This window comes from Neomonachus schauinslandi, chromosome 14 (genome assembly GCF_002201575.2).
Source record: "Neomonachus schauinslandi chromosome 14, ASM220157v2, whole genome shotgun sequence".
NCBI classification, from domain to species: domain Eukaryota; kingdom Metazoa; phylum Chordata; class Mammalia; order Carnivora; family Phocidae; genus Neomonachus; species Neomonachus schauinslandi.
The window spans coordinates 31,057,289-31,077,595 of NC_058416.1; the positions used below are offsets into that span (position 1 = coordinate 31,057,289).

Here is a 20,307-nt window from a genome sequence, read left to right on the forward strand (position 1 = left end):
TGTTGATTAAAATATTAGGGTCTAGCTGATCTTACCCAAAGTACAGTGAAATTTTAAAAAATAAAGCAGTTTTCATGAAGACTTAACATAAAATTATTTAGATTAATCTGATTTTTCTTAGTAGTGATGAAAGTTAACTTTGGCTCCACATTAATAACCTGCCTGTTTTCTCATTCTACTGAATTGCTACTAATCCATTATCAATGACAGTTTATAAAGCACACTGTTTTCCTTCTGCTTTCAGTAAGATAGAGCACCTTTGACATTTCTCTAGTTATCATTTCATATCATTCTGTCTGTCTCGTCACTGAGAAGGCCATGGTTCCATCTAGTTTTTGGTAGGCTTTGACTATTTTAAATTAAAAATCCCAGATATTAAAGTGGAACTCTCATCTCATCTCTCTGGAAGTGCTTCTGCATCAACAGACAAATCAAAGAGCATTGATCTCATTATTATTTCAGCATTTCTGGTAAGTAAAACTGAGTCACTCTGCCACCTAAAGGATAAATAGTGTGGCTGTTTGTAACATGCACGTCAGAGTTTGTGACACATGGTACAGACTGAGTTAACAATGGTGGCCTAATGAGTCACTGTGGAGATGAAATCTGATGAATAGAGTACAGCCATTCTCCTAGGACCAGGAGCATCAACATCATCCAGGAACATGACCTCACCCCAGATATGTAACAGAAGTTCTGGGGGGTTCTCATATAAATACTGAAGATTCTCACTTAATAAACATACAGAGTGTCTATGTTCTAACCACTGCATAAGTAACTGAGGTTACAAAGACAAATAAGACAGAGCCCACGTGCATAGGCAACTTACTGTCTACCGGTCATATATTTTCACTGGGAAGAGATGTAAGAAGGTATGTCTCCTTTCTTGGAGCACCTGGGTGGCTCAGTTGGTTGGGCGACTGCCTTCGGCTCAGGTCATGATCCTGGAGTCCCGGGATCGAGTTCCGCATCGGGCTCCCTGCTCAGCAGGGAGTCTGCTTCTCCCTCTGACCCTTCCCCCTCCCATGCTTTCTCTCTCTCATTCTCTCTCTCAAATAAATAAATAAAATCTTTAAAAAAAAAAAGGTATGTCTCCTGGGCTGGGAGTTTCTGCATAGTTAAGTTGGGTCAAATGATCCTGTCATTTTTGACTAATCACCGGAGCCATGTCCTAAATTTAACAAGCATGACTTTTTTTTTTTCCTGATGTTAAGTCCTAAGTAAACTAGGATGAAGAAAGCAGAGAAAGAGTGGCATTGGAGAAAGAAGAAGGGATAGAGAAAAATCAATTTTTTTCCTTTAGCAGGATGACTGATGAGGTGCTAAAGAGACAAAATCATATGTAACATTTATTCTTCCATCATTTAACAAACTTCCAAATGTTCCTGAAGAACCGAAACTAAGGCTGATAAAGTTGCTACAGAATAAAAATGAATGGACTAGTATCACTTTAAATAAGCTAAATACTTCATTCTTTGATAAAGAAACAGGAAGTGAGTTTGGGAGAAGGAAAAGAACTCAACATCGTGATTATAATCCTTCAAGACTGGCTTCAGGGAGATGTGAATGGTTATGAAGCTTCTTAATCTTTTCTCCATCCCAGCACTGTAAAAGCACACATAGTATATTTTACTAAAATGATTATAACCCACTGATTTTGAAGCCTCCATGTTTGCCTAATCTTATGGAATGTCAGCTTCCTATTTGGTGGCATTTAGCAATCAAATAATTAGTGGGAAAGCAAGAAATTCTTTTTTCTTTTGCTATCAGACTGTTTATCAAAATAGATATTAAATGTGCATTAAGAAATACTTTTGCCTGTGTCATTCTGGAAAAGAGTGATGTTAAAGAATGTATACATTTGAACAACTCCTTTTCTTGCTCTATGAAATGAATTTATCAAAATTCTCTACGATCAACTTACCTTCGAAGGTGGAGAAAAGCCGTGTAACACTGTTTACGGAACTCTTGGTACTGCTCACTCTGGGTGCCCCCCATTCCTTCTACCATTTCTTTATTCAGCTTCATTGGAGGAGGAAGAGGCTTTGGATCCCGACCCAAAATATATCCGAAGTCTATGTGGAAGAGTTTGCCTGGATATTGATAAGAAACTCATTTATTTCCAGAATTATCTTTAAAAACTGAGAAAGGGATATGTCATATAATTGGTCTAAGCAGTGTCTCTTCATAAAGAATATTAATTCATGATGAAGTCTATTAAATTGTTTAATCCTCTAAACCCAGGCTTGGGAGTGGTCTTCAGAGCATTCTGCAGTTCATTTTAACTTACATTTATTCAGATGAAGCTATAGTTAAAATAATCTCAGAGTAATATTAATTTATATTCCACTTTTAGATCTTCAGAATCAAAGACAGCCAAGGCTAGATAAATTTTTAACGGATTAGCAGAAATTAGTATCTTGTAGCAAATTTCTCATGCTAAAGTTTACACAAACTCCATTCATAAGCAGAAGACCTTTTAAGTATTGCTGAGATGAACCCTTTAACTTATCACTATTCCCCTTACCAAAACAAAACCAAATCCCCCAAATTTCAAATTACATTCTTAGCTTCAGCTGAACCATTTTCAGCTAATCCATGTCACTTGGTAGCTGCAGACTAGGAAGCCACAGTATTTATGTCCGCCGAGAGCTGAACACAGCTGCAGTGCCCATGATGACAAACCCTAGGACAGTTACCTAAACCCACAGACAAGATATGTAAGAACGTGACCGATCATTCACTTTAGAGAATGATTCACCACTGAATTCATAAAGCATCCTGTGACTTATAAGTAGGCATAAAAGAGGCATACATTTTAACAGAAAAAGTAGCCCCCTGGATCCTACAACCCAAGCTTCATCAAGGCAGGGATTTATGCCCATTTTGTGTATGGCTGTATCCCCAGCCTCAGAATAGTTTCTGGCACATAGTAGGCACTCACTGTTGAATGAAGGAATGAATTCATTTAAAAAGCCAGCCAAAAATCTCCCTCGTGCAATCTGCCCACTCGTTTGTCTTGTGATACATTATATGACCTGTTTTATGTGAAAACCTATCCTCCATCATGTACTTGGGAAGCTCAGGTACCCCTGCCCCATCAAGAGCTGCAGCCAAAAACTTTGCTCCTTCAAGTACATGTATTGAGTTTGGGCATACTTTTGCCATCTTGCAAAATATTTTTATACATCAATTCTACCATTACCATGTTAGCTAAACCCTCTACCTTTTTCTCTGAGCATCATTACTGTTACTTGTGAATATTATACCCCATCATTAGGTCACTGTTGGAAACAGAAAACAATGTGACTCTAGGTGTGGCCATGAAGTCCCAGGTGAACGGTGATACACTGGCAGGCCCTCTGAGTCAGCCATGTAACTGTTCTTTAGTACAACTAACACCTTCATGTTTCACTCGATCAGGTATGTGACCCTGACGAAGCCACTTAATGTTTCTAAGCCTCACTTTCTAAACTGCAAAATAGGTTATTACTATTAATTTCCTCATAAGACAGAATTAAAAGAGATAATATATTTAATACTTAACACAGTACCAGGTACACAGTAAATGGTCTAAATGTCATTGTAATTATTTCCAACTAAGCTGTAGATGAGTGTGTCAAGCAAAATAACAAAAAAACCTCATTTAAGTCAAGGATGATTATATCTATAGCCTCGTCCCATTTTAGAAGCTATGTCCCTTAAGAGGAAAAAATTATTTTAGTCTGAACGCAAAACCAAATCAAGCTATTTAATATCTAATGACCAGGTCTTTTAAAGGTGCTTACAAATGATTATCTTAAATATTTCAAATATCACCTTTTAAAAAAATTTAAAATACTGAACTCTGTTCAAAAATAAATATTAGTAACTACTGACTTAAAGATGTTTAAAATATATTGAACTGGTATTTATGTCCCTTAGACTTGAGACCACAACTGCCAGGAATTAGTAAAATTAAATATTAAAGGGATAAGCAATCTTATTATTTGCAACTCTTCCCAGGCACTGTTCTTACAATGAAAAACTAAATAATACATTAAGTTGGAAATCCTATACAACTTTGAAAATGAAAAAGAACTTCAGATTTGCCAAGGCCAGGTAATAAAAAAAGGTCCAAATTTAAGTCAATAATGATATTAAATTTAAGTAAAATTCATAGACACTGGTGCTATTTTCACACAACAGTAAAGAAAACTATCCTGGGGCGCCTGGGTGGCTCAGATGGTTAAGCGTCTGCCTTCGGCTCAGGTCATGATCCCAGGGTCCTGGGATCGAGTCCCGCATCGGGCTTCCCGCTCCTTGGGAGCCTGCTTCTCCCTCTGTTTCTCTCTGTCCCTCATGAATAAATAAATAAAATCTTTAAAAAAAAAAAAAGAAAAGAAAACTATCCTGAAAATGATCTGGAGTACAGAGCAGACATTGTACTACATCTAGGACATGGAGTTCATATATAAAGAGAAACAACAGTTTACACATGAATATGCATAACAACAAGTATCCAAAGGTTTAAACACTATCATCACCTGGCTAGAGAATAAGTGGCCATTATCAATGCAACCACTGCACTGAAAAAAACAGTTTTCCATTTATCCACATCATCTCCCTGTCTTTTTTTTTTAAGCTTACACCAGGCTTAAAATGTTCTGTTCAAATTGGGGAGCTGATGGAAGTCTCATAAGAACTTTTTAAACAAATGTGTCTATCTATTATAGTAAAGGACAGATAGGAGGTGAGGGGAGAAGGAATTATAGTTAGATAGAGCAAGGAACCTGTAGAGAATTAAAAAAGGGTGTTATCCCCCCCAAAAATAACAAAGTAACAGCTTAGCAAAATGGTTCCTCTAGTGCACACCAGGGCTACTACCTACAAGGCACACATCTGGCACACATCTGGTAAGGAGTTACTAGTGAGGCTCCTACCCCACCTATTCATATCAAAACACTTCAGCAAAGTGTGTAATGAAAGTATTTGTTCCCTTAGCTTTCTCCCCCAAGCTAAACTCTTCCTGAACCATTAAGAGTCTTACAATCAAGAATCTTGCTTTATTTATTTTTGTACAGTACTGAAACCTAGGATAATGCCTAGCATGCAGAAGCACTCAGTGTGACTATTTTGCATGACTTTAACTAATGATATCTAAATTTCACATTTACAGCTTAGACAAGTTTTAAAAACATTGTTAATACAAGAAATTTCCTTCTAGAAACCAGAGTTCTCACACATTGTTTTGTTTTAAAATTTTTGTAGCTTTGTTTCCATGAAGACCTATAATAAAATTAATAGAGCTGAGTCTGGATCACCTAGATCCTTACTACTTAGTACTATCCTGTGATTTCACTGTTTTTGATTGGGTTGGTATTAAACAACAAGGCTACTTCAATTGTTTCCGGCTAACACTAACAGAAGCAGAAGTGGTTATACCTTGAAATTACATGACAACATCCTGAACAAACAAAGGTTATAAAGTAGTTCAAGGAGAGAAAAGCAGTTTAAGAATATTCACATGGGATATGATATTAACAGCACTCTGAACTCAAACTCACACTATACTATCTGTACCATATTCACCCAACAAGTGACAATTTAATTTCAACATTACTTCATGTCACATTAATGTTGTTGGATTGCATTTTGCTAGTCTGTAACATGATTTAATTTATAAATCTGTTTTTACTTTATAGTTATAGAAGAGTACATGCATAAGAAGTTAATACCAGGTTCTATGTCATACATATTTAAGATTATAAAATATAATATCAACACAATGGGTTTTACTCCTATTTAAAACAGTTCTGTGTGTTACTCATGATTGAAAAACACCATTTCAGAATTCTAAAATGGGTTTCAGAGGTCCCAAACCACAATAAGTTTGATTTCTGGGGAAATCCATAGACTTCACCAAATTTCCAAGGGAAGTCCATGATTCCAAAAAGATGAGAAACTACTTTTAGAATAAGGTCTTTGATAACTGTAGTGCTTACTGGGAAAGCATCTTCTCCTAATCCTTTAAGGTTCAAGGGAATATGCAATCATTGAATTTTCCATGATTTGGTAAAAAGTCCCTGATCAACTTCTGTTAAGGATTTCACTGCCTTCAGCTAAACATGTATCCTCTGTTCAGCTAAACTAACCTCTTCATCTTGCGCTTTACTCTCACTCTGAGTTCCCATTTGTCTTCTACAAATTTTTTAGACAAATACCATTCTACCCTTCAAGAGTTAAAGAGACAAGAATTTTACAATATTATAGGTACAGATAAACTTTCCTTGGTTTTAATTATTTAAATAATGTTTTGTTTTGGGGTGCTGGGTGGCTCAGTCGGTTAAGAGGCTGACTCTTGGTTTGGGTTCAGGTTATGATCTCAGGGTTGTGGCATCCCGCCCCGTGCTGGGCTCCATCCTCAGTGGGGAGTCTGCTTGAGGGATTTCTCTCTCTCGCCCTCTGCCCTTCCCTCCAACTTGCACAAGCTCTCTCTGAAATAGATGAATCTTCAAAAAAATATAATGTTTTGTTACCAATATAATTTCTAATGATACTCAGCACTTAAGCAGATAACCTAACTGACCAATCTTTGATTCAAAGCTGATTTTTTAAAATAAATCATGCCATCCTAACATCAAACTGTATCAGCCATCACACAAGGCTTATTTAATGGGATCCATCTTTTAATAGGAAACCTAGCTCCACTTTTCTCCATTTCACTACAGGCATTACTGGAATTCCAATGTCAGCTCTGTATCACTGCTTGAAAATGAAGAGTATATTTCTATCCTTCTTGTAAGAAAACTCTCAAAGAATAGGAGTACTGCTTAATTATAAGGCATAAAAGATTCAGTATCTAACAATGAAACCATTATTATGCTTTGCAAGTTCAAAGAGTCATGTATTATGAAAAGAGGCTATTAATGTTTTAAGAAAATTCATCCTTGTTGATACCAAAGGGAATAGCTCTTTTAAAGTAAATGTCTAAAGTGAAACTTGTAATGATTTTAAAAATGCACTTCATGAAATTAAAAAAAAAAAGTTTAATTAAGATATTCAGAAAGTATGGGCTTATTCAAATCTATTAACAAATCTATTAATCTTAAACAGTCAAGAGATAAAGTGTATATAAAACAAACTGAATGTTGATTGTAATTACCTCCTTTTGTCCCTGACTTGCAATACAAAGGGAATAAGAAGTGTTAATTAAATTTCCCTGTTATTTGAATAAGTGACATTAACTTATTTCTAAAATTGTGGTTCAAAGCATTTGTAATTCTTGGATTAAAGAGAACAGAACTGCTGAAATGAACAGCATTTCATAGTAGAGGTTGTTTTTTTTTTTAATTTCCCTTTTGTCTATCCAATAATTACATATGACCAATCTCAAGATTGTATTTATTCCATTTTTTCACACCTCTGCTTAATCCTTCTACTTGACTCTCTTCTTCTGTTCCCCATAATCCAAACTCTATTTTTGAAAATCCCACACAATCCCCAAATTCAAATATTCTTCCCTGCCATTCTACTCTACAGTAAGTTTCCCACTCTTCAGCTTCTTTGCATATGACACATTTTACTATTTTTCCATAAAATGCCTTTATTTCTTACATGAATGTTGTATTTTTCTTATGTTTTCTTATGTGAATGTTGAAGCTGTCCTACCATGAAACCTAGAAAAAAAGAAGGTGGTGAACAACCACTTATTGATACAATGGAACCTATATTTTTGGAATTAAAAATACTCCTTAAGCTACACTCCCAATACTACCAATGCTTAATAGTTAGTTAAGCCCTTACAATATACTTGGTTAGAGCTATTTTCACTTATAGTTAAAAGCACAGTGGTGATGAAATATTTTTTAGTTATACTTTTTGAGTAATGAAGAACAATAAGACATTAAGTACAGATCAGTATAGACATTCCAGTTATCTGCTAAATATTTCATTTAATTTTTTTCACATTCAACTGTTAAGACCTTAGGTTTCTTATGAATAGGGACAAAATTAAGCTAACTAATGAAAAGGGGGCAAACTATTCAAGAAAAACAAATTTTAAAATGTTATATATTTTCATTTTTTCTGTAGTCATTAAAGCCAATGAAGGTTTTATTCCCTGAAGTATTCTTTTCTTTTGGAGAACTACTTTAATGTCTAAAGCGGAACAGAAACCCTTTGAAGATTAAAACAACAACAACAGCAATAAAACCCCCCAAAAATGGTCTTTGATGATCAATTCTAAAACTTTTTGTGTCTCAGGGCCCTTTTATGCTCTTAAAAATTATGGAGGACCCCAAATAAGCTTTTGGGCTTATCTCTATTGGGCTAGAGACAGTTGGGCTATCTAGTTGGGCTATCTAGTTGGGCTATCTCTATTGTATTTACTGCATTTAAAATTAAAACTGAGACCTTTTAAATATATTAATCTAAAAATAATATATCAACAAGATTTTAGTATTTTTTTCTGATAACTATTTTCTAATACAAAAAAAAAATTTGGTGAGGTGAGTGGCACTCACTACATTTTGCAAATCTCTTTAATGTCTGGCTTAATAGGAGACAGCTGGATTCTCATATTTGCTTCTATCTATTATGATACATTGTTTTGATTTAAGTAAGAGAAGAGAATCCAGCCTCTAAACAGATATGGACTTTTAGAAGGAAGGACAATTTTAATAACCTTTTCAGATAATTATGGGTAGTTTTCTTTGCTACTGAAACCAATTCTCAGATCCTACCATATGTACTGAATCAGAAACTGAGCCTGAGGCCCAGCAATCTGTAATTTAACTTGCTTTCCAGGTAATACTGATACAAGCCAAAGCATTTGTAATTCCTGAATTCAAGAAATACAAAGCTTGAGGACTTCTGATCTACTTTATACTAATACAACTCTCAACCGCAGTTAGGTCACTGTGGAGGAGACAGTGGCAAGGTGAATCACCCCACTGAATTAAAACACATATTCAGTACTAATGGTTACAGTTTCCCTGTGTTGTACAACCCCATTACTTTAAAATTTGACACATTTTTTGTTCAAGGGGTCACTATAAAAATGTACTAACTTTTTATTAATCTAATTTATGGTTGCTAGTCTATGATGGAACTTGAATGCTCTAAAGTACATTAAAATTTAACCCTCTCCAAAATAATTTATTGCAAAAGAAAACAAATACCCAGCTTTAAGAAATATATCACCTATAATAAGAAAACTTTTTAAAAAAAGTAATATCCTAATCTACAGTTTTACTTCCACTGAATTAAGCTTTGCCATGTAAAAGGTGATACAGAAGGAGGTAGATTGATTTGTCTCCACAATGTGACCTTAAACCTATCTAACCAACCTATATATTACCTGCAAAGGCACTGCTTATTTCAGCTTCTGGGTATTTTTACTGGAATGTGTGCTTTTTTTCCACTTGTATCCCATAGAAACCCAACACATTCTTCATGACTCAGTCTAAGTTACTTTGTCCATGAAGTAATTTCCAGCTCCTTAGGCACAAAGAATATAGCACTTTATCATTTTTTATTACTTCTAATGAGAAGAAACGATGTCCTTGTAAAACAAACTTAAAAAAAAAAAGCACCCTTTACAGCAACCATTAACATTTTCTTTATGATAGGTTTCAGTAAACATAAGAAGGCTGACTTCCTGATACTGAATATTCAAGAAACTTTCAAAAACTCAGATTTTAAACAGTGTCTAAAAAGAAAACTATTCACATGAAGGTAAGTCCTTCTCATTATCTAAGCATCTAAAGTAATGATTAATAAAGACTAAAAAAGTATTTATGGATTAAAAAGGGGTGGTCTTATGTGCTTGGTTCTCTTTTGCATACGTGAACTGAGAAAAACCAATCAAACTGGCAAATAATACTATGTCCATAGTCTATAGTAAAAATAGTGTAAGCAGGAAACAGATTATTCTAGAAAACCTAAGGATGGGTAAAAATGACATGAAAAAACTTAGCTCATTTATTCCTTTTAAAAGCATTTACTAGGGCACCTGGGTGGCTCAGTTGGTTAAGCAACTGCCTTTGGCTCAGGTCATGATCCCGGAGTCCTGGTCTTGAGTCCCACATTGGGCTCCCTGCTCATCAGGGAGTCCTGCTTCTCCCTGTGACCCTCTCCCCTCTCATGCTCTCTCTCACTCTCTCTCTCTCACTCTCTCTCTCTCAAATAAATAAAATCTTAAAATAAATAAATAAATAAAAATAAAAGCATGTACTGGGTGCCTACTAAATGCATAAAATTTTTTTGCCCCCTTCTTTCAAGTCCCAGAGAATAATCACATTAAGAAAGTAAGTCTATAGATTTAGATTTTACAGTATATTGTACATACCAAACTAATTAACTTAAATACAAATAGCTTAGGAAGCACCACCATTTGAATAGTTAACTAAATTCTTTCTAGGTAAGATTTTGAACTACTCTGTTATGCCCCAAGAAAAAAATAAAACACATAATCAAACATGTTTCTTTTCAAAATCTCAAGGTTTACCTTAAAAGACAGAAAGAATAAGATGAAATCAATGATCACATTGACTGTTTCTCTTTTATAAACCTTCCTATACTGGGGCACCTGGGTGGTTCAGTCAGTTAAGTGTCCAACTCTTGATTTTGACTTAGGTCATAATCTCAGGGTCCTGAAATCAAGCCCCACATCAAGCTCCACACTGGGCATGGAGCCTACTTAAGATTCTCTGTCTCCCTCTCCCTCCCTCCCCCAACCCACCCCCTCTCTCTCAATAAATAAATAAACAAACAAACAAAACTTCCTATACTACTAAGATAAAGAGCCACTCAAAACAAAATTTAATAGGCAGTAACTTAAAAGAGTTTGGATTTTAGGGTGGGAAAAAGGAATTTTTGAAGTAAATTTTTTATGCCTAAAATTATGACTCCAAATAAAAGCTACATAAGCCAAAAAAGGAAAGCATTCTTATTTCCTGGTAGTAAAACAAACAAAACCATAATAGCTAGCCAGCCCTTAAGGAATGTTTACTATACGCTCAGTATATACAAAAACTCTACTATATTATCTCATTCAACCCTCACACTACCACCAAAGAGAGGTCCTGTTATTATTTGCACATTCAGAAAAGAGACTGAGTCACAGATATAAACAACTTACCCAAAGTAACCCAATGGTGGAGAGGCAATCTGAACCCAGACTTTTTACTTTAGAGCCTGAATATTAACTCTATGTGAGACTGTTCCTCAAAATTAAAAAAGGAAGTGAATCAACTTCATATAAAATTAAAGAATGATAAAGAAGAAAAGTGCCCAACTAGGCTAACAATGACTTTCTTAACTTCAAGCTTTCAGACAAAAGATTCAGAGAGTATTTATTACTCTGAAGTGCTGAGTCAGACAAAAAACCACCACTCCTCTCACTACACAAATGTACAACTCCAGACTGGAAGAGCCATCCTTAGGATCTACAGTGAACTTTCCATTTACTACAGAGACCTAGCTCCTAGTTTCCACTTGTGAATGTTTTTCCGTTATTTATATACTAATATTAAATGTTCAACCTAGGGGAGCCTGGGTGGCTCAGTCGTTAAGCGTCTGCCTTCAGCTCAGGTCATGATCCTAGGGTAATGGGATTAAGCCCCACCATCGGGCTTCCTGCTCAGCGGGAAGCCTGCTTCTCCCTCTCCCGCTCCCCCTGCTTGTGTTCCCTCTCTCGCTGTGTCTCTCTCTGTCAAATAAATAAATAAAATCTTTAAAAAAAAATAAAAATAAATGTTCATCCTATTGTAAATTCCCTTTATCATAAACAACAAAGTTTTTCAGGCATACTAGTTCTGTTTTTTTCCCCCTCAAATTTTAAAAAATGAAAAAACAAAAAACAAAAACACAAAAAACTTTCCTGAGAGTTGAGATAAACTCAGTCATGTTCTATTTGAGCCCTACCACAATCAAATTACCCTGGATAAACTCCTAAAAGCTTCCTCAAAGGACACCAACTCTGAAAAAAAATCACCTTTTCCAATCCCATTGTAGAGCTTAAATTTTTAATTTCTTGCCCAGAAAATACTATATCACTGCATTAATAAGTGAAACACCACTCACTCCAAATTTGCTTCAGGAAAACAATGTTGTAAGTGACCACATGGCAATAATTGACAAAGGAATTTCCAGACTTTCACATTTATGGTGGACACACATCGCCCTCTGCTGGACAAGCTGAGGATACTTCAACCAAGCAAAAGTATCCACAACCCAATAAATACAGGCAAAAAATTTTCTGGGAAATCTGGAATCAAGACTCACATTTCGCATTTTTGCACACTATTGTTGTATATACTTTACAATTCTTTCTATGCAGTGAAACATTTTCCTCCACACACTCCTAAAGTTATCAGTCTGACCCTTTTGTGTCTCATCTAAATTTACAGGTACAACAGCGTGTTGGGGGCAAATCCCCAAGAGATACCCAGTAAAATGAAATTTAGGTGTCTTCTTCCTCTCTGATCCATCTCTCTTACCAGGGAACTGGACATAGATGAACCAGTGGAACTGTGATTACCATTCTAAAAAACCACATTCATCCCAAAGCAGAGTCATAGACACTAAATCTATTCAGGCTGGCAAATCAGAAGACAAAAGGTATTTTATTTTGAAGAATGGGAGAAATGTTATTTATCATTAAAAAAAAACTGCTCCACCAAGACTGAGATTGGAGAGTTACAGAAGGGAATCTAAAATTTTAACATGTCGCAGTCTGTGTTGAAGGCATAATGGATCTAAAAATATACAACGGAAGGGCTTCATGTTATTCGAGGCATTTTTAATTACAAGTACTGAAGTGTATTTCCTGCAATGAACCACATTCAAAATTCACTTTAAATATATAATAGTTGTCTAAACTATACAAAGTCTAATTACAACATATATGTAATTAATGTAACTTAAAACCTCTTTGAAATATGGACTTTCAGCAAAAAAATGACTAAACACAAAAAATTTAAAAATAAATCATTACAAATTTTTGGAAGTTGAGGAATGCATTATACTTCCATTTGTCTTAACATAATTGGTGTTTCCTTACATAATCTAATCTCATTCAAACTGAACTTGAAAATTAAAAACAATAATTTATCCTAGTAAGACTTAACATTGTAACTGTATGATATAAATTGATGAAATAACTAAAGACAAGTTAAGAAAAAATAACTGAAAGAAATGCTGTTTCAAAAGAAAGAGAATGTATCTCTCATTTAGCACATGGTGAGTTTTTTATTTTTTTAATTTTTTTTATTATTATGTTATGTTAATCACCATCATTATATTATGTTAAACACTACATCATTAGTTTTTGATGTAGTGTTCCATGATTCATTATTTGCGTATAACACCCAGTGCTCCATGCAGAACGTGCCCTCTTTAATACCCATCACCAGGCTCCCCGAAGTTTTTGATTTTTAAAGCCAAATTTGGAGCACCCTCTAGTGGAAAACTGGTGACAAGAGGCTTAAAACCTCTGCTTCAGAAATTTTATACTTCTAAATCCATTAAGACAAGTAACTGTGACCTGGACCACCAAAGTATATTAAATAGACTCCGCTTTCCAAATCTTATTCTTAAAATATCCCTATACACACACACACACACACACACACACACCCTCACAGACACATGACAGAGCAGTTCTCCAAGTCCAAAAGAAAAAGGTCTATTATTTATCAATTTCAAAAAGAAGAGACATGTGAAAATAACATTACAGATGTAATGCCACTCTATACAGTAGATAATTCCATTGTAATTATAAAATGATTACAACACAAAAGGAAATGGAATCACTTTGGTACTTTGATTCTTGTGGTTAAAAGATTTAACTGAAAAAGGGAGTTAAGGGATAACACAGGAAAACCTTTTCCAACTTACAATTCTCTCCAAACACACTGTAATGTTTTATAAATATCCTGTGCTAAACTGGCAAATCTGGCAAGAACCTCTATGACATTCCTTGGTCCTGGTTACCAAAGGGACTGCCTGGCCTTGACACAGACGTGGTTCCCACATGCAATTTCTACCACAGATAATTTGTCGCACTAATTAAAACTAAATCTATGAAATTCCAGGTGATGTGAATTAAGAGGGTTAATTATGTATTAATAATTAGACTACATTTGCTGTATTAAGTTACATTTGATGTGTTAAATTCTTGGTGTCACATTTTGAAGAAATTCTAACAAAACAGAAAATGTTCTTACCTGAGAGACCATTTTAAGAGTAACTTAAAATCTATTTTCTGTGGAAGGCTGATGAAACTTGAATTATTTAGCCCAGGGAAGAAAAGACTACACAGAAGAGCAGCAATATTTACTCATTCATTAAGTCAACAGTGATTTATCAATCACTGTAGCTAGGTGCTGTTCAAGGCTCTGGAGGCGTGGTAGCAAACCAGATGGACAAGGTCCCAGGTCTCATGGAACCTGCGTCCTGAATGGGAGATGATGATAAGAAGTCAACAAGCGCCACAAGAACCTGGATTTGTGTCTGTTCTGTTCTTTTTGGTATACCCTGTACCTAGAACAATACCTGACACATAGGAGGTGCTCAATAAATATTTGTTGAATTATACAAAAAAGAGAGCTTCGGCTAGTGGCTAAGTGCTTTAAAGAAAGCAAAACAACAACAGAGTAATGGAGAAGGGCGGTGGGCAAGTATGCACCATTTCAGATCAGAGAGTTAGAAAAGGCTATTCTAAGGAAATGCCACCTGAACTTAGCCTTAATAACCAAAGTCAGGCATGAAATGATTTGAGAGAAGGGCTTTCCAGAGAGAAAAACAACAGGGGCATTTGCCTGAGGCAGGAGTGGTTTGACATCCACACATTCAAACTGGTCACTGTGGGCAAGCCACAATTTTACCACAGTAAAGAGTTCACATTTTATTCAAATAGTTTGGGCAAAAGATGTTGGTGGCTTCAAATGGGGTCAAGGCAGTGGAAATGGAGAGAGTGGGTAACTTCATGATCCATTTGGGAGAAGAGTAGACAAGATCTATTAAATAGTTTTGATATGTGAGATGACACCTAGAGTAGAATTAAAAATGACTCCTAAGCCTGGGGTTTAAACAACTGGGTAGATGATGCTGCAATTTACTGAGATGGAAAAAATGAAGTGAGGAGCAGGTTATTACACAGGTAATGGAGGAAGCAAACCACTTTTACAACTGGCCACATAATTGGGATGTCAAATAAGTGGTTGGATATTTCAGTCTGAAGCTTCATGAAATGGACTGAAGTACAGAGCTGTACGTTTGGAAGTTGTTTGCTTAGAGATGGGGTTAAAGCCAAGGGGCTCAAGAGTTAAAAGGAGGAGGGGGATGAGAACAATTATTCCATGGAACTCCAAGGGGAAAAGCAAAGAATTAAAGACAGGGATTAATGTGAGTTAAGTACAGTTTGGTAAGAGAAAGAATATTCTAACACTCTAACTAGAGCTGTACAGTAAGAGACTCAACTGCTTGCATACATTATGGGCTTTCCACCAAAGGAGGCATTTTCAGAAGTAAGGGTTAGATGACCACTTGCGGGGTTACTACTAAAGTGATTCTTGGGGGCACCTGGGTGGCTCAGTCGGTTAAGCGTCTGCCTTCGGTTCAGGTCATGATCCAGTGTCCTGGGATCAAGCCCAGCAGCACGCTCCCTGCTTAGCAGGGAGCCTGCTTCTCCCTCTCCCTCTGCCTCTCCCGCTGCTTGTGCTCTCTCGCTCTGTCAAGTAAATAAATAAAATCTTTAAAAAAAAAAAAAGCAAGCGATTCTTGTAAAGGATGTGAGTTTCCTTCAAAGGCACCATAAAAAGGGATTTTTAAGACATATATGATTTACTTTCACTTATGTAACTTGTTTTGTTACTAAGCAGATTCCACAGTAAAAATCACTGGCATATAAAATGTATATATCTGTTAGTAGCCATTAGTTATTACCTGTTTTTGTTAGCAAAAGGTTATCCAGGTGTCTATCTCCAACTCCAAGGATGTACGTAATCACACAATATCCAGCTGCAAATAACAGTTCAAAAAAAAAATAGTGAAAAACACATGCAAACCAAGTGAAACATACAAATGAATATAAAAGCAGTCTGTATTACTTTAATTTCAATTTGATTACTACTTTTTGATTTCTCACCTAAATTCTCATGTGTAATCTTCTTTGATTCTATGAAGAGTTTATCACTTGAAACTCAATATAAATTGCTATTTGCATGAGAAACAATATCTTGTAGAATTTTGTCAAATTATAAAAGTCATTTATATCAAAAGTTAATTCAGGCTTCAGGAACCTTAATTATAACATGATTCTCCCACTTCTCATTTCAAATTGGACACATATTACAGATGACAGAGAAAAAAGAAGTGTCTACAGAAATACACATAATGAAGTCAACCATCCCACAACCCCATTATCTTTAAGATAAAATAAGTAAATGCAGGGTTTAAAAGAAAAATCTTTAGAGAAACAATTGTGAAGTGTCAGCAGATAGAAAAACAACCAAATTCATGTGAGTGGTAACAGCACTTAAGTTCACAGCATAATCTTCTCAAGTATTAAGAAAAATTACATGAGCAGGGCTAAGGGCAAAGTCACTGGCTCTAGCTTTATTCTTTTATCTTTCTCTTCAAAAAAAAATCTGGAAACCTGTCATGTGTTGAAAATACTCAAACAAAATTAAGCAAATAACACCTTTTTGAAGATTATCCATTCTACTGCTCCCATTAGTAACCTGATAAGAAATACAACTGGCAAACATACACATGACTACACCAGTATTTATAAAAACAGGTTTATTTCAGTTAGTATGTAGAAAAAAGACTGGACCACCTGTTAATGACCAAATTAATTTCACTGGGTTAATCTTTAATTATTAATTAATCACAGTTACAACTTACTGAAGGTTACTTAGCTAGGCACATTATATTCATCATCTCTAACCCTTATAATGATGCCAGTTAAGTATTACAACTACCATCCAAATGAAAACACCTCAGACTCTAGAAGCTAACAAGATTGTCCAAGGTCACTGGGCTAGGATTTGAACCTAACTCTGATTCTAAAGTCCTTGCTCAGGCGACTTCTGCACTGTAGAGCCCCTGTTCCCCAAAGTGGCTATTTAGGTACATGCAATACTCAACAAGATATTTAAGCTCAAGTATATTTGTTTAGAATAACTAACCATATTCTAATTATAGATAAAATTTTATATGTATTTCAAAATACATCCATATGTACAGAATGTAGGAAAGCATACTATCATTCCAAAAATGCTTCTACTAGGGGCGCCTGGGTGGTTCAGTCGTTAAGCGTCTGCCTTCGGCTCAGGTCATGATCCCAGGGTGCTGGGATCGAGCCCCACATCAGGCTCCCTGCTCCGCGGGGAGCCTGCTTCTCCCTCCCCCACTCCCCCTGCTTGTGTTCCCTCTCTCACTGTGTCTCTGTCAAATAAATAAATAAAAATCTTCAAAAAAAAATGTTTCTACTAACAATTTTCACCTAACTGTAACAAATCAGTTACTCTCAAAATAGCCTGTGGTGTGACAGGAATTAGTCGTTTGCCTATGCACTGTCCTCTTTATGCTTCTTCCTTAAAACAAAACCAGGATGTGGGGGGTGAGACTGTGGCTAGGTAAGAGAATGTGTTTCCTGCACTCGCCTGCACTTAGGCACGCCCAGGGAACTGTAAGCAAATGTCGTTTTGTGATGATGAGCATTTTGAAAGATGGAGCAGACCGAGCTGAGGAGTGAGCCTTTTAGGGTTTTCATCCGGGCTGGTGAGACTGCAAACATGATGACTGTGTTGGCAAAAGTCATTCAGGACCACAGGGAAAAGGCCAAGAGAATCACAAAGACCTTGGCTGGCCCTAACATCTGTAAGCAGCTGAAACAAATACAGTGGTTAACATCTGGGCTTCCTACAAAAAAGACAATGACCTGTGTGTGTAAACCACTAGAGATTACGTGAACTTCAGCTGAATGCAACCGTTGACACATTAAGTGATCCACTGAGGAACTTGAGGGTCACTGACATAAAGGATGAGCAAATACAGCTTGCTGGCCAAAGTTGGACCCCCTCTGTTTTCATAGTTTATAAATAAAGTTTACTGGAACTCAGCCACAACCATTCACTTACATATTTCTTGAGCAACTGGTTGAATGACTGCACCAGAGACCATGTGGCCTGAATAAGCCTATAATATTTCATATGTGGAAGGCTTGAGGGAAAAAGTGATCTGACTCCTGATCTGGGGAACTGCTCTTCAAAATGTGAGGCACAGGGGCACCTGGGTGGCTCAGTCGTTAAGTGTCTGCCTTCGGCTCAGGTCATGATCCCAGGGTCCTGGGATCGGGCCCCGCATCGGGCTCCCTGTTCCGCGGGAAGCCTGCTTCTCCCTCTCCCGCTCCCCCTGCTTGTGTTCCGTCTCTCGCTGTGTATCTGTCAAATAAATAAATAAAATCTTAAAAAAAAAAAATGTGAGGCACAGACTGGCAGCATCACTCTCACGTAGAAGCCTGTTAAAAATGCAGATGCTAAGGGCCTGCTTCAGTCTTGCTGCATCAGAATTTCTAGGGGCAGTGGCCAGAAAGTGATTGTTATACACACCAGAGAAGGTTGGAAAGCCCTCTCTAGTGCTTTAATTACATAATTATCCCCTGGGAATCCTGTTAAAATGAAGATTCTGATCAAAACATCAGAGGCTACCTAGAGCAATCTATACATTTAATGCAATCCCTATCAAAATACCATTACTTTTTTCAAAGAAATGGAACTAATAATCCTAAAATTTGTATGGAACCAGAAAAGACCCCGCATAGCCAGAGGAATGTTGAAAAAGAAAAGCAAAGCTGGTGACATCACAATTCTGGACTTTAAGCTCTATTACAAAGCTGTAATCATCAAGACAGTATGGTAGTGGCACAAAAACAGACACATAGATCAATGGAACAAAACAGAGAGCCCAGAAATGGACCCTCAACTCTGTGGTCAACTAATCTTCGACAAAGCAGGAAAGAATGTCCAATGGAACAAAGACAGTCTCTTCAACAAATGGTGTTGGGAAAATTGGACAGCCACATGCAGAAGAATGAAACTGGACCATTTCCCTACACCACACACAAAAATAGACTCAAAATGGATGAAAGACCTAAATGTGAGACAGGAGTCCATCAAAATCCTTGAGGAGAACACAGGCAGCAACCTTCTCAACCTCAGCCACAGCAACTTCTTCCTAGAAACATCGCCAAAGGCAAGGGAAGCAAGGGCAAAAATGAACTATTGGGACTTCATCAAGATAAAAAGCTTTTGCACAGCAAAGGAAACAGTCAGCAAAACCAGAAGACAACTGACAGAATGGGAGAAGATATTTGCTAATGACATATCAGATAAAGGGCTAGTATCCAAAATCTATGAAGAACTTATCAAACTCAACACCCAAAGAACAAATAACCCAATCAAGAAATGGGCAGAAGACATGAACAGACATTTTTCCAAAGAAGACATCCAAATGGCCGACAGATACATGAAAAAGTGCTCAACATCACTTGGCATCAGGGAAATCCAAATCAAAACCTCAGTGAGATACCACCTCACACCAGTCAGAATGGCTAAAATTAACAAGTCAGGAAATGACAGATGTTGGCGGGGATACAGAGAAAGGGGAACGCTCCTACACTGTTGGTGGGAATGCAAGCTGGTGCAGCCACTTTGGAAAACAGTATGGAGGTTCCTCAGAAAGTTGAAAATAGAGCTACCCTATGACCCAGCAATTGCACTACTGGGTATTTACTCCAAAGATACAAATGTAGTGATCCGAAGGGGCACCTGCACCCCAATGTTTATAGGAGCAATGTCCACTATAGCCGAACTATGGAAAGGGCCTAGATGTCCATCGACAGATGAATGGATAAAGAAGATGTGGTATATATATACTATGGAATATTACGCAGCCATCAAAAAATGAAATCTTGCCATTTGCAACAACGTGGATGGAACTGGAGGGTGTTATGCTGAGCGAAATAAGTCAATCAGAGAAAGACATGTATTATATGACCTCACTGGTATGAGGGATTCTTAATCTCAGGAAACAAACTGAGGGTTGCTGGAGTGGGGGTGGGTGGAGGGATGGGGTGACTGGGTGATAGACATTGGGGAGGGTATGTGCTATGGTGAGCACTGTGAATTGTGCAAGACTGTTGAATCACAGATCTGTACCCCTGAAAAAAATAATACATTATATGTTAATAAAAAAAACAAAAACCAAACAAAACAAAAACATCAGGGACAAAGCATTGGGACTCACTAATAGAAA

The 20,307-nt window shown here is 36.6% G+C and overlaps 1 protein-coding gene across 1 annotated transcript in view; it reads right to left on the minus strand.

Moving 5' to 3' along the window:
* The window catches only part of PIK3C3 (phosphatidylinositol 3-kinase catalytic subunit type 3), a 143,065-nt gene that overhangs the window by 22,331 nt on the left and 100,427 nt on the right, over positions 1-20,307 (minus strand). Inside the window, exons 21-22 of the mRNA XM_021686322.2 lie at positions 15,931-16,005; positions 1,925-2,093 (exon numbers count right to left, since the gene is read on the minus strand). Of these exons, the coding sequence (XP_021541997.1) occupies positions 1,925-2,093; positions 15,931-16,005 (244 nt within the window). The remainder of the gene's footprint in view (positions 1-1,924; positions 2,094-15,930; positions 16,006-20,307) is intronic.